The sequence below is a fragment of the Thamnophis elegans genome, chromosome 14 (assembly GCF_009769535.1).
Source record: "Thamnophis elegans isolate rThaEle1 chromosome 14, rThaEle1.pri, whole genome shotgun sequence".
Taxonomy (NCBI): Eukaryota; Metazoa; Chordata; class Lepidosauria; order Squamata; family Colubridae; genus Thamnophis; species Thamnophis elegans.
This window is the reverse complement of record NC_045554.1, coordinates 17,654,736-17,669,478: the sequence shown is the minus strand read 5'-3', so window position 1 is coordinate 17,669,478 and position 14,743 is coordinate 17,654,736. Positions and strand designations below refer to the sequence as shown.

General features: G+C 42.5%; 1 protein-coding gene across 2 annotated transcripts in view; it reads left to right on the top strand.

Annotated features, from left to right (window-relative positions):
* LMF1 (lipase maturation factor 1) overlaps window positions 1–14,743 on the top strand; it is a 206,513-nt gene that overhangs the window by 174,754 nt on the left and 17,016 nt on the right. For both annotated transcript variants that reach the window (XM_032231201.1, XM_032231200.1), the window contains 2 exons: window positions 9,264–9,447; window positions 11,022–11,175. In XM_032231201.1, coding sequence (XP_032087092.1) covers window positions 9,264–9,447; window positions 11,022–11,175 — 338 coding nt within the window. The remainder of the gene's footprint in view (window positions 1–9,263; window positions 9,448–11,021; window positions 11,176–14,743) is intronic.

The following is a 14,743-nucleotide window of genomic DNA, read 5'->3' as shown; positions in this document are numbered from 1 at the left end:
GACCTTCAAGGTCCCTTCCAGCTGTATTCTGAATTTGAATTTGAAAAAAAAATGTAGGTGTGGCATTACAACGTCACTTCCTACATCCACCATCTTAACAATTTTTATACACACACACACACACACATAACAATTTTTATACACACACACACACACACACACACACACCACCCAATGCTTTTGCAACAAATTTATCATTTATTTTTGCCATTTTTAAAGCTTTTTTTACATACTGACCAAGCATGATTGAATGTCTGTTCCTATTCCCAATTGGAATGCTTTCATAGCATTTTAGCATAGCATTTAGCCTTATATACCGCTTCACAGTGCTTTACAGTCCTTTCTAAGAGGTTTACACTGTCAACCTCTTGCCCCCAACAATTTGGGTCCTCATTTTACCCACCTCGGAAGGTTGAAAGGCTGAGTCAACCTTGAGCCTGGTGAGATTCAAACTGCCAAATTGCAGGCAGCTGGCAGACAGCAGAAGTAGCCTGCAGTACTGCACTCTAACCACTGGGCCACCACGGCTCTTATACATTCTAGATAATTTCAAATTCTGTCCGTCTTGCTTCAAACCATAAGGCATATCTGTTCTTAAACTTTCTAGTAATTGTCATTGGGAAAACCATTGACACAATTATATCCTGCCATTCGTTGTTCTCTTGATTTACTCTTAAGCACCCCTTGATAGTTTCCAGTAATTCCCCAAAGTGAACCACTGCATTCCATAAAGAAAAGTCAAAATCTTGCAAGACAGCTCAACTTGCATCCGAAATTTGCGTGATTTAGGTGCGAAATCTGAAAAGCTTTGTAAGTTAGCTGAAAATTCAGAAGCTTTGAGGCTCTTATAATTTGGGCCAAATGAGAAATGTTGCCAACTCATATTGCAATGTTGTGTTTCTATATTACACCGTTTAATTTGCACACATCCTATTTGGAATCAAGGGCAGGTTGAAAATGCACTTGAAAATAAAATAGTTTTAAAATATTTTGAACCAGCATTCATATTAGAACACCCTGAGAGAAAGATGGGACCTAATATAGTAGGCACGGCCCAATTTCTCCTTGTTTACAACTGTCCAAGTAATGTTCATTCCAAGTAGGAAAATACAATCACGCCAGAAAAAATGGATGCCAACATTCTATACCTAATTTCCGTGGTTTTCCAGGAAGGAAAACTTAGCCTGGGACACGAAATCCACAGAGAATTTTCTCTGAGATGGAATGTTTTCCTTTCCAAAGAATTGTGTGGTTTCTATGGATTGTCTTCCTTTACATATTGACACTTTTGGGGTGTCTTAAAAGCAGTATTTTAGCACAGAGCAGAGAAAAAGATGCTGAGAGGTGGGTGGGATCTTGAAACTCAAGTGCTGAATTTGGGTGAAGAGCTCTATAAGGCAATAAAATCTCCTTCTCTTCCTCCTCCTCCTCTTCTTTTTCTTCCTCTTCTCCTCCACCTCCTCTTCCTCCTTTAGTAATGTACCAATGTACCTCGTAAGGAGATGAGCAAAATGAAAGTGAGAATGTGCTTTTATTCGTCTGGAAATATATCCCTCTCTCCAAACTTTCTGTAGTCCATCATCATCTTAAATTACTTTTGGAAACTTTACGGAGTGCAACAACATTAGGGCTGGCGTTTTTGAGCCCTTTCTCTCCATCCATTTTTTCTCCTCTTTTTCTCTCTTTCCTGTCTCATCATTCAAAATGCCTTTTTGGGAACAGGAAATCCCTGTTTCATGCAGGAATCCACAATGCAAATCATCCCTTGGAGCTGGCCATAGCTTCTGCTGCAGCATATCCAGCAATGAGGAGCCCACCACTTTTCTGGAAAATGTGTCCCAGTTGAATTTCCACTGAGTTACTACTCAGATGTTTTTCCTAGCGTCTTAACACTCAGCCATAATCTGCCTTCTGGTAACCTCAGACATTTATGCTGCATCTCATCAGCTTGGAGGACAAAGAAAAAGTTTCTTCAGTACCTTAAAAGGTACCAAGCCACCATAGTGCTTCATCCTCTCTTCTCAAGCTTCCCAGTGCCAATTCCCAGACCAAATCTTCCTCATTGCTTTTCTCTGAGAGTCTTCTAGTTTTTAGAAGAATAGAATAGAATATGAAAGTGTAGTATAGTGTTAAATAGGATAGAATAGAACAGAACAGAATAGAATAGAATAGAAAAGTTGGAAGGGACCTTGGAGGTCTTCTAGTCCAACCCACTGCTTAGGCAGGAAACCCTATATCACTTAAGGCAAATGGTTATCCAACATGTTTTTAAAGACCTCCAGTGATGGAGCACCCACAACTTCTGGAGGCAAGTTGTTGCATTGATTAATTGTTCTAACTGTCAGGAAGTTTCTTCTTAGTTCTAGGTTGCTTCTCTCCATGATTAGTTTACATCCATTGTTTCTTGTCCTGCCCTCAGGTGCTTTGGAGAATAGTTGACTCCCTCTTCTTTGTGGCAACTCCTGAGATATTGGAACACTGCTATCCTTTCTCCCCTGGTCCTTCTCTCACTAGACTAGCCATGTCCAGTTCCTGTAACCGTTCTTCATATGTTTTAGCCTCCAGTCTCCTCGTCATCTTGGCTGCTCTTCTCTGGACTCTTTTCTAGTCCCAACCTCTTTTTTACATTGCGGTGACCAAAACTGGGCGCAGTTTCCTTACCAATGATGGAGATGTTCTGGATGTGGCATCTGACCAGTGCAGAACAGAATGCAACAAAACCAGTGAATTCTAGAATGAAAGTATTGAAATAGCCTCAGGTTGGTGGAAAAGGCATTTGGCTCTCTTAGGCAACTGCTGTCCCAGATTTAAAATACAGGACATAGAATAACAGACTTGGAAGGGGTCTAGTCCAACCTCCTGCTCAAGCAGGAGACCCTGTACCATTCCAGACAAGTGGCTGTCCAGCCTCTTCTTGAAAGCCTCCAGTGATGGAGCCCCCACGACTTCTGAAGACAACTTCTGTTCCATGGGTTGATTGTTCTCACCGTCAGGATATTTCACCTTAGTTCTAGGTTGCTTCTCTCCTTGGTTAGTTTCCACACACCGAACCTACGGAGAGCAGCTTTGGGGTTTTGGATCTCAAGTGTCCAGGACTGAGCGTGAATGTCTAATTCTAAACATGCAATCATCTGTAATTTTATTAGATTTTTACTGGCTCGGTAAAATGAGTTGGGATGAGGTTACCTGACCATTATTTGGTATCGGGGTAACTGCCTGCCTGGACATGGTGAGAGTCATACAAGGAATCCTATTTGAAAGCATAAGGAGCAGGGAAGCATTTTTTATTTATTTTCTAAATTAGTCCTATGGGAGTCATGAACTGATAATATTTCATAACACACTTCATGAAACTTAAGTCAGAATCTATAAAACTGTCATTATTTGGTTTAAAAGAACAGTGTTCCTCTCTTTGGTGCCCCACTTAAGTAGACATTCTATCAGTGGTGAAATTCATTTTTATTTTTACTACCAGTTCTGTGGGCATGGCTTGGTGGGCATGGCAGGGGAAGGATAGTGCAAAATCTCCATTTCCCCCCAATTAGCTGGGACTCGGGAGGCAGAGAATAGATGGGGGTAGGGCCAGCCAGAGGTGGGATTTGCCGGTTCTTTGAACTACTCAAAATTTCCGCTACCGGTTCTCCAGAACCAGTCAGAACCTGCTGAATTTCACCCCTGCATTCTATAGTTTTGTAACCAAACAGTTCTTACCTAAGTATAGTGATTAATGCCATATTTTAATGAAAGAAATTCTTTTATGAATGCTTATTCATTAAGTAATCCAGAGACCAGAATCTGGGAAAGTGGCTACTGTTAATAAACCTCTCTACCTGTTAAGATAACACCTGTTTAGTTTTCTCTGCCTAGGCTGCCCACCTTGGGCAGAGGTGAAATTGTCCATCTTGGTCAGCCATTCAGCTTTGCCCCTCTGCAGGAGGGAATGAGAGACAATCCTCTGCTCATCAGCACCAAAGCTGCACACAAATCATCTTTTGAAATTCTCCCTCAAATCTATTGCGGGAGGGAAATTGACAGATGTTTTCACTGTATTTCTCCATGGGAAGAGAGAATGAACCTTTCTTGAGAGCAACATTTCCACAGCAACAGGTGGAAGAGAGCTACTGAAAGAAGTATGGAAAATGTCTCAAAGGTGCATTCTTTCTTTTCTTTTTTTTAAAAGGCAACTGGACTTTTGCAAATTTGCAACTGGCAAACGGAGCCCTCACCATTCAGTCTCAACTGTTCTTTCTTTCTTTCTTTCTTTCTTTCTTTCTTTCTTTCTTTCTTTCTTCCTTCTTCCTTCCTTCCTTCCTTCTTTCTCCTCCTCCTCCTTGGAAAAAATAGCCTTTCGAAAAAAGAAAAAAAGGAAAGTAAAAAAAGCACATTTGAAAGAACTATGATCTGGATGACTGAGAATTTCCACAGGCACACGCTATAGAAAAATTTCCCATGATTTTAACCCATTTCCCTAAAAGTACTTAACACAGAAAATTAGAATAGAATAGAATACGAATACGAATACGAATGAGAAAAAATAGAATAGAATTAGAAAAGAATAGAATATGAATTAGAATAGAATATGAATATAGAATAGAATATGAATGAGAAAGAATAGAATAGAATATGAATTAGAGTAGAATAGAATATGAATATAGAATAGAATATGAATGAGAAAGAATAGAATAGAATATGAAAGAATAGAATGAATATGAATATAAAATAGAAAGAATATGAATGAGAAAGAATAGAATAATAACAGAATAGAATATGAATATAGAATAAAATAGAATATGAATGAGAAAGAATAGAATAGAATATGAATGAGAAAGAATAGAACAGAATAGAATATGAATAGAATAGAATATGAATATAGAATAGAATATGAATATAGAATAGAATATGAATGAGAAAGAATAGAATAGAATTAGAATAGAATATGAATATGAATGGGAAAGAATAGAATAGAATAGAATTCTTTATTGGCCAATTGTGGTTGGACACACAAGGAATTTGTCTTTGGTGCATAAGCTCTCTGTGCATAAAAGATATAAGTGATGAATCATGATCATAAATACATTCATCATGAATCATAAGATACAACACTTTGTGATAGTCATGGAATACTAAATAATAATCAAAATCATACTAGGAAACTAAATAAAAACAATATAAATCATAAAGATTCAAGCAACAAGGTTATTGTCCTAAGTAGAAAAGAACATGGTGATAGCAGCAGGGGGTTGAAGAACCGAAGAAGCATATTAGATGAGCAGTGAAATATCTTTAAGGAAAAACAAAGGAAGTCCATTTGCCTTCTGGAAAAGCACCTTTGGGACAACCATGACCTGGATGACGGAGAATCTCCATAGATGTTTCCCCCAGCATTCTTCTGCTCCTTCGGTAGCTGCTTGGAAGTCGTGCCTACATCAGGCTAAACAATATGTGCTTCCCAGGTCCACCCACAGTCACATTAGACCTGTAATTACTTTTTGAGCCTTTCCGTTTTGATTTTATTATTATTTTTTGACAGCTGATAAAATAAGAGTCTTGTGTTTCTGGCTTCCAGGTTAGGAGAGGGGCACTGCTACCCCAGTGGGTGGGTGGGAGGCAGCCGACCACACAGTTGCTGCATTGAAAAGCTGCAATGGGCTTCTTTCTCAGTGGCCTCTAAAGAATTATGTTCTTCAGGTTTGCGAAGCAAAGGTGCTTTTGTGGAAATGAAATGAGTTAAGGGAAGTGGGCTTTCTTAGAAAAAGAGGCTTCTGCAATTAAGGAACAGTAGCGCCTTTATCATTTTGGCATTTAAAATGAAATGGTCAAGGAACTGGACTCTTTGAATGAAGGAATGAATGAGCTGGAAGGGACCTTGGAGGTCTTCTAGACCAGCCCTCTGCTCAAGCAGGCGAACCTATACTATGACTCTCTAGTAGTCTCTTCTTAAAAACCTCCAGTGATGGAGCAGCCACGATTTCTGGAGGCAAACTGTTCCACTGGTTAATTGTTCTCACTGTTAGAAAGTTTCTCCTTAATTCTAGGTTGCTTCTTTCTTTGATCATCCATTGTTTCTTATTCTGCCGTCTGGTGCCTTAGAAAATAAATTGACCTCCTCCTCTTTGTGGCAGCCCCTCAAATACTGGAATACTACTACCGTGTCCCCCCCCCTAGTCCTTCTTTTCTCTACACTAGCCAAGCCCAAATCCTGCAGCCATTCTTCATATGTTTCAGTCTCCAGGCCTTTGATCATCTCAGTTGCTCTTCTCTGAACTTTTTCCAAGGTCTCAACATCTTTTTTTGTAGTATAATGACCCAAAATCAGTTGCAGTATTCCAGGTGTGGCTTTACTAGGTTTTTATACAGCGGTAATAATACTTCATTTGATCTTGATTCTAGGCTTCTGTTTATGTATGAACATCTGTTTGAACTGCTTCCTTGAAGAATACCAGTTGTATTTTTGTCCTGTATTTGAATGACTCCTAAACTTTAAGGGCTCCTAAACTTGAATTCAGAAATGCAGCTGGTATGTTGAGGTGACTTAGGGAAACTGATGATTGAACAGAAGCCAGAGAGGGTCCTGAGTTCAAGGGCTTGCAGGAGACTCCCTCTAGGACAAAAACCAAGAAGGGAGACTTGATGGACCATTCTTATTTGGCAGGTGATTGGACTTCCTTTGCCACACTTTTCCAGTGTGAAATGGACTCCGTTATCTTTACTTAACTAGAATTAGGTAAAGGTAAATATTCCCCTCGCACATATGTGCTAGTCGTTCCTGACTGTAGGGGGCGGTGCTCATCTCTGTTTCAAAGCTGAAGAGCCAGCGCTGTCCAAAGACGTCTCCGTGATCATGTGGTCGGCATGACTAAACACTGAAGGCGCGGAGAATGCTGTTCCCTTCCCACCAAAGGTGGTCCCTATTTTTTTACTTGCATTCTACGTGCTTTCGAACTGCTAGGTTGGCAGAAGCTGGGACAAGTAATGGGAGCTCACTCCGTTACGCAGTGCTAGGGATTCGAACTGCTGACCTTTCTGATCGACAAGCTCAGCGTCTTAGCCTCTGAGCCACCGCGTCCCTTAGGCTAGAATTAGAATCAGGTAAAAAAAATAGACACATACACACTTTTTTTTTAACAGGGAGAATAAGAACTGGCTAAACCTGTCCATTAAGCAATCTTAAAATATCAGGTTTGTTCCTATTTTGTGAAAAATTCTGTGAAAAAGGTTGAACAGGGATAAAAGTTTATTTCTTTGGTGTTATTTGACTTGACAGCATCTAACACCACAATACAATCAACAGAATAAAAAACAATGTAATAGAGCAAAACATACAACAATAAAAAACAAACCAGAAAAGAACGGGGGGGGGGGGAGAAATGGTGATCTCCTTCGGTAGTCTCACGTACATGTTAAAAAGGAAGCGAGAGAAAGTCAGGCCTTGTGGCACCACGCAAAGGAAGGACCGAGTGAGCAACTTCTCCCCCACAAGCAACACAGCTGGAATTGGTCCTGGAGGATCCCATGGTTGACACTATTGGAAGCTGCTGAGAAGTCAAGGAACACAAGGATGAATGTCTGCATCAGCTCTGTCATATGTCATCAGCAAACATAACCAAAACTGTCTCAGAACTGAATCCTGACCTGAAGCAGGACAGAAACAGTTTAGGTAATCCATTTCCTTCGGGGTTCTCTATAAATGTGGGCCGTGTAAGTATTTTGAGTAACACAATCAAAGAAATCAGAACTTCAAGGCAGGAACGTTCCTCAGAGAACATGTTTATTGGACACATCATATTGGCACAGACGGTGAAAACCAGAGGTGGGTTGCTCCCGGTTCAGCCCAGTTTGGCCGAACTGGTAAAGGTGAGTTGGCTTGGTTCGCAGAACTGGCAGTGACCCAGGCTGGCCACGCTCCCGAACTGGTTCCCCGGTCTCTTCTGCCATTGCCAGCATGTTTCTGTGCATGTGCAGAACAATTAACGAGCAATGCCAGTGGGCGCACATGCGAGCAAAGTGAACCAGTACCAACCAGTACAGGAACCTACCCCTGGTGAGAATCAACTCTAAAAGTTTCCCATGGTTACCATGTAATGAAAAGAACAAATGTCTTCCTCCCCAGATGTCACAGGTCACATTATCCAATCAAAGCAGTTGTCAGGCTCCCTCAACCACATCTGCTCCTCCTCCTACTGCCACCTGTGGGCCTGACCTTGGTTCCCACGGGAGAGCTCTTTATTTTGTCTACGAGATGGTCTAGCTGTTCTCCCCTCATCCTCTCCCCCATAGTGCATGGCAACTGTGAAGCAGCACAAGATGGCTTCTGCCAGGTTCAATTCAGAGTTGACAGTCCGATCCCCATCTGAACAACCTTCCTTGAATAAGGAAGGTGAAACACGGAGCAGCAGTTATGTAGAACTATGGATTCAAGGTGGTCTCTCCATGAGGGGGTGTACCACTTCTTTTAAAGCCAGAGGCACTATCCCCAAAAATACCTCACACCACAGCTTGTAATCAACTGGAGGCGACCTCCCTGGCCATTTTTCATAACTGTCAGAGTATATATATTCATGAACTGGAATAGAGCTTAGTAACAAGGTCAGCCAATAAATAGGCATGGCAACAAGGTCAGCCAATGGGGACTGTTTGCTGATTCAGACAGCAAGGAGCCTGGATGTGGCTTAGCTGTGTAGCTCTGAGTCTCTGCTAAGTTCTAAACTAGTCTGCTTAGCTCTGAACTGAAACTGTTCTCTGCCTGTGTTTGTTTGTATTTACTACCACTTTGGAAGAACCAAATTTTAGTACTGTATATTTACTTCATGTGTTATATTATATATAAAGAGAACTTAATAAATCCTGCTGAATCAGTTACCTGGGTGTGCTTTCTGGATGTGATTGCTGCCACAAACTCTGACCATAACTTGGGAACACGGATTTATCCTCGATTTTCAGAGACCCAGTCAAAGAAGCTGCAAAAACAAGGATAGATGGAAGCTATCTGGAGGCCTTGAGTTGTCCATCTCTGTTTTTCCAGGCTTGTTTCAATAGATTATTCCATTAACATAGTCAGCACCGGATCCTCAATCCTAATACAATATTTTTTTTTTCTTTATCCTCTGACCGATGTCTGCTTCCTCAAATTTCCATTGAGCTGCAGATCATTTGCTCAATGTTCGCTCTGTAAGTTAAACTTAGTGACTGTTGTTCATGTGTGAAGCTCCGTAACTCTCAAATCCTGACCTGGCACTTTTCCTTCCTTCCTTCCTCCCTCTTAGATGCTGCTTATCGTAAGTGGGAATCTGAGCTTCCTCAACTGGTTAACCATCGTGCCCAGCATAGCATGTTTTGACGATGCTTCCTTGGGGATCTTGTTTGGTTCTCGCACAGGATCTCTGAAGAGTCACGTCCTGAAGATACAAGCTGAAGAGGCAGCAGGGAAAGTGGGCCCTTTAAAATATGGTATGTTTTTTGTTTCTTCTAGGGTCAAAGCAACACATGCCATGTTCATCAGGAGTATAAGATGCTCCAAAGTTTAAGGCACACCTAACTTTTGGGGGGGAAAGTCTGCTTCTGCCTCCCAGAAATTTGCCTCCTTGCAGCAAACAGCACAGACAACATACACCCGTGATGGCGAACCTATAGCACGCATGCCACAGGTTGCACATGGAGCCATTTCTGAGGGCATGCGAGGCATTGCCCTCTCAGCTTCAGCGTGCATGCATGCTTGCTAAGCTGATTTTGGGGCTTGATTTTTACTCGTTTTTGAAAGGCGAAAAACCGCCCAACGTGCAAACAAGAAGTTCAGGAACGGACTTCCGGTTTGCGCATTGGGCTGTTTTTCACCCTCCGGAGGCTTCAGGAGGCTTTCCTGAAGCCTGCGGAGGGCAAAAAATGGCCCAATGCACAAACCGGAAGTCCAAAAGCTTCAGTGAGGCCTGGGCGCATGCACGAGGGGGGGGGTTGTGCGTGCATGCGTGGGGGGAGTGCATTGCATTATGGGTGTGGGCAAGCATGTGTGCAGCCCTTCCACGTTCCCCCCACTTTTGGCACATCTCGACAAAAAGGTTAGCCATCACTGATATACACTGTTTGTGGTGTATTTCTGTGCATGTGTGCCTGACCCATAGAAAGAGCAAAGGATTGGAGAAATGTACATTATGGGAGTATATTAATGCCCGAAAGTTTTCTTAAATGTAGTCACGCTAACTCCTCCCAATTATTTAAATAGATCTACTCCAAACGTGACTAAGTCAGGGTCTAATTAGACAACAGGACATTGTCTAATTTCAGACTATACTTGTACAGAAGCTGTTAAAATTGATGTGACTTTCTGGAACTATATGTTATTCTCTGCTATTTAAAAGAAGATACAATATCACTGGGCCTCTCTTCAGATCAAGCATTTATTTTAAAAAGCTTCATTTTGTTGTCTAGAACAATAATAAAGCAGTCTTTAAAAAATAAGTCTAATAATTTGAAACATTCTATAGCCATTTATAGTTATTCACTTACCTCCTTGCAGCAAACAGCAAACAGCCTGTTTCAGTTTCAGTTTAGCCTGATTAGCACAAGAAAAAAAAAATCTGCTTCCCAGCAATTTGCCTCCTTGTAGCAAACAGCCTGTTTCAATTTTAGCATGGGCCTTCCGATGATCAACTGATGGTTGGGAGGACGATCCAACCGACAATCAGCTGCTTGCGCTAATCAGGCTGTGCTGAAGGTGAATCTGGCTGTTGGCTGTTTGCTGCAAGGAGGCAAATTGCTAGGAGGCAAAGGCCAAAGGGTGGGAGCCGGCGGGTGGGTGGGGCACCATTTGGTGTATGAGACGCACCCAAATTTTCACCCTCTTTTAGGGGAGGGGGAAGTGCATTTTATATTCTGAAAAATATGGTAAGTCTCTTCTGGGCATATTTGTGACTATCATGTCAGGGAAATCCACACAAATGATTACAGGTTTTCCTTCAGGGTGTTCTTCTGCAACTTAATCCACTTAAAGCAGAAGGCAATATGATGTCATCTCGTCTTTTCCACAGGGAGCTACATCCGCAAAGCTGTGAACGTATCCTTTGGGGCGCTGATCATCTTCCTCAGCATTCCAGTGGTTCTCAATCTGATTAGTTCCCGGCAAATCATGAATACTTCCTACAACCCCCTCAGGATCGTCAATACCTATGGAGCATTTGGAAGGTAAGACCCTCAGTATCTGAAGAGCTTCTGACCCATGTCCTTGCTCTCTGTTTGAGCCATGCCACTGTATTTTGTAAAGGGGAAAGAGCTGTACCAAAAACTCCATTTAAAAACACCTTTTCAGGGCAGGAGAACATCTCTGGTCCCAAGAGCATTCCAGGAAGCGCAATGGAAGAATTCTTGCCTGGAAGGATGCGAAACATTCCTTCATCATGGCCACTTTATTGTCTACAATAATACATGATAGATGAGCAGCCTATTTTCCAAAGCACTAATAGCCAAGACAAGAAACGATGGTTGGAAACTAACCTAGGAGATAACCAATCTAGAACTAAACAGAAATTTCCTAACAATGAGAACAATCAACCAATGGAAGTTGCCTTCAGGAGTTGTGGGTGCTCCAGCACTGGAGGCTTTCAAGAAGAGACTGGACAACCATTTGTCTGAAATGGTGTCTCCTGCTCGAGCAGTGGGGGCTGAAATAGAAGACCTCCAAGGTCCCTTCCAATCCTCTATTATTCTATGTTCAATGTTTTTTTGCACAACTCTCTGTTGGGTTGGAAAGATCAGAGTCTGGATCTGGATTCAGCCGTGGCCATTCACAGGCCTTCTTGCATCCTAGTCTCAGAATCTGAACATCTTAGAGCAAGGGTGTCAAACACAAGTATCCAGCCCTGCTTCAATTGTGAATGTTGTGTATTTTTAAATTGTTCTTTTGTCCTATTTATCCCCCTTTCCCTGTTTTATTGTGAGCCGCACGGAGTCCTTCGGGAGTGGGCGGCATACAAAACCAATCAAACACAAACACAAACACATGTGGCCCGTGATGTGGTCAGATCCACCTGCAGGGCTGTCCTGGAAAATGTAAGGAGCCGCCCCGCATTGCTTCAGCCCAGTCTACCAAGTGCGAAGAGGAAACATTGGGCCCGCGAGGCTTCAGCCCGGTCTACCCAATGCAAAGAGGAAACATGCCAGCAGTTTGGGGAACGGTGTCAAGCTGGCCACACCCACCCAGTCAGCCATGCGCAGTGAGTAGTGTCAAGCTGGCCACACCCATCCAGTAGGCCATGCCCAGTGAGTGATGTCAAGCTGGCCACACCCACCCAGTTGGTCACACCCACTCAGTCATCCACATTGCCTGCCCTCCCCCCCAGCCTTGATGTGGCCCTCAATGAAATAGAGTTTGATACCCCTGTATTAGAGGTTCCATTTGTCAGGGTTCCAATAAGACCCCCCCCCCAACGAAAGAAGACTCAGAGGCTAGTGATTCCTCAAAGTTCCATTTTACAATACAATACAATAGCAGAGTTGGAAGGGACCTTGGAGGTCTTCTAGTCCAACCCCTGCCTAGGCAGGAAACCCTATACCATTCCAGTCAAATGGCTACCCAACTTCTTCCTAAAGACTTGCAGTGTTGGGGCATTCACAACTTCTGGAGGCAAGCTGTTCCTCTGGTTAATTGTTCTAACTGTCAGGAAATTTCTCCTCAGTTCTGAGTTGCTTCTCTCCTTGATTAGTTTCCACCCATTGCTTCTTGTTCTACCCTCAGGTGCCTTGGAGAATAGCTTGTCTCCCTCTTCTTTGTGGAAACCCCTGAGATATTGGAACACTGCTATCATGTCTTCCCTAGTCCTTCTTTCTATTAAACTAGACATACCCAGTTCCTGCAACCGTTCTTCATATGTTTTAGTCTCCAGCCCCTTAATCCTCTTTGTTGCTCTTCTCTGCACTCTTTCTAGAGTCTCCACATCTTTTCTACATCGTGGTGACCAAAACTGAATGCGGTATTCCAAGTGTGGCCTTACCAAGGCATTATAAATTGGTATTAACACTTCACATGATCTTGATTCTATTCCTCTGTTTATGCAGCCTAGAACTGTATTGGCTTTTTTGGCAGCTGCTGCACACTGCTGGCTCATATTTAAATGGTTGTCCACAAGGGCTCCAAGATCCCTTTCACAGTTACTACTGTTGAGCAAGGTACCACCTATACTGTACCTGTGCATTTAATTTTTGTTGCCTAACTCTTTTCACCATTGAATTTCATTTTGCTAGATAGTGCCCAATGTTCAAGTTTGTCAAGATCCTTCTGTATCTTAAGCCTCTCTTCTGGAGTGTTGGCTATTCCTGCCAGCTTGGTGTCATCTGCAAATTTGATGAGTTCCCTATTTATTCCTTCATCCAAATCACTGATGAAGATGTTGAAGAGTACTGGGCCCAAAACAGAGCCTTGGGGTACTCCACTGCATACTTCCCTCCATGTAGATGCAGTTCCATTGAGGACTACATGTTGAGTGCGGTTGGTCAGCCAGTTACTAATCCATCTGGTGGTGATGCTGTCTAACCCACATTCTTCTACTTTATCTAGTAGTAGGTTATGGTCTACCTTATCAAACGCCTTACTGAAGTCCAAGTAAACTATATCAACAGCATTCCTCTGGTCCACTAATTTTGTCACTTTGTCAAAGAATGCAATAAGATTAGTCTGGCATGATCTGTTTTTGACAAACCCATGTTGGCTTTTGGCTATTACTTTATTTGCTTCTAGGTGTTCGCTAATTCGTTGCTTGATTATCTTTTCCAGAATCTTTCCTGGTATTGAAGTCAGGCTGATAGGTCTGTAGTTTCCTGGATCTGTTTTTTCCCCTTTTTTGAAGATGGGAACCACATCAGCTCTTTTCCAGTCCTCTGGTAGTTCCCCGGTGCTCCAGGATCTCTGAAAGATATAGTTTAGTGGTTCTGAGAACTCGTCTGCCAGTTCCTTCAGAATCCTGGGGTGTAATCCGTCTGGTCCTGGTGATTTGAACTTGTCTAGGGTAGACAGGTGCTCACTTACCATTTTCTTCCCTATTTCAACTTGTGTTCCTAATCTGATTTTTGTGGTGCTGTTTTTGATAGGTTGGACTGTTTTATCCCTTTGTGTAAAGACAGATGCAAAACATGAGTTAAATAGTTCTGCTTTCTCCCTGTTGCTGAACTATTTAACTCATGTTTTGCATTTGTCTTTACACAAAGGGATAAAACAGTCCAACCTATCCAAAACAGCACCATTTTATCACAGATGTCCTATTGGCACAGCTGGGGAAACCCGAATCTGAAAGCTTCCAGGTTTTCCCCACCCAAAAGAAAGTCAAAGACCCATCCCCTGCACCCACATATCCATCATACGGTCCAATCAAAGCACCATCCCAACTGGAGACAATCCCCAGTCATTCCCATCCATGTGCAAGCTGAATGTCCTTGACTCCCAAAGAAAATAACATTGATATGGTTATATATCTCCACTGACTCCTTGTAATCCCCCCTCCCATTTTCCCAGGGCACTAAATATGGCAACTCGGAAGCGCCAAGGAAAAGGCAGCCTCCAAGGCTGACCCCATCCTTCTTCCTAAGGAGGCCAGTTTGATTCCGTCCTCAACCAGGTGACCCATCCTGCACTCTTAAGACCAGCCTCTCCACGGAGTTATTGTGGTGGGGAACATCAAAGGGCGGAGCTGTGCTTCCTGCTTGAAAAGGATCATATAAAACAATCCATCAAATGTGAACTAAATCTATCCCTTCCTTTTTC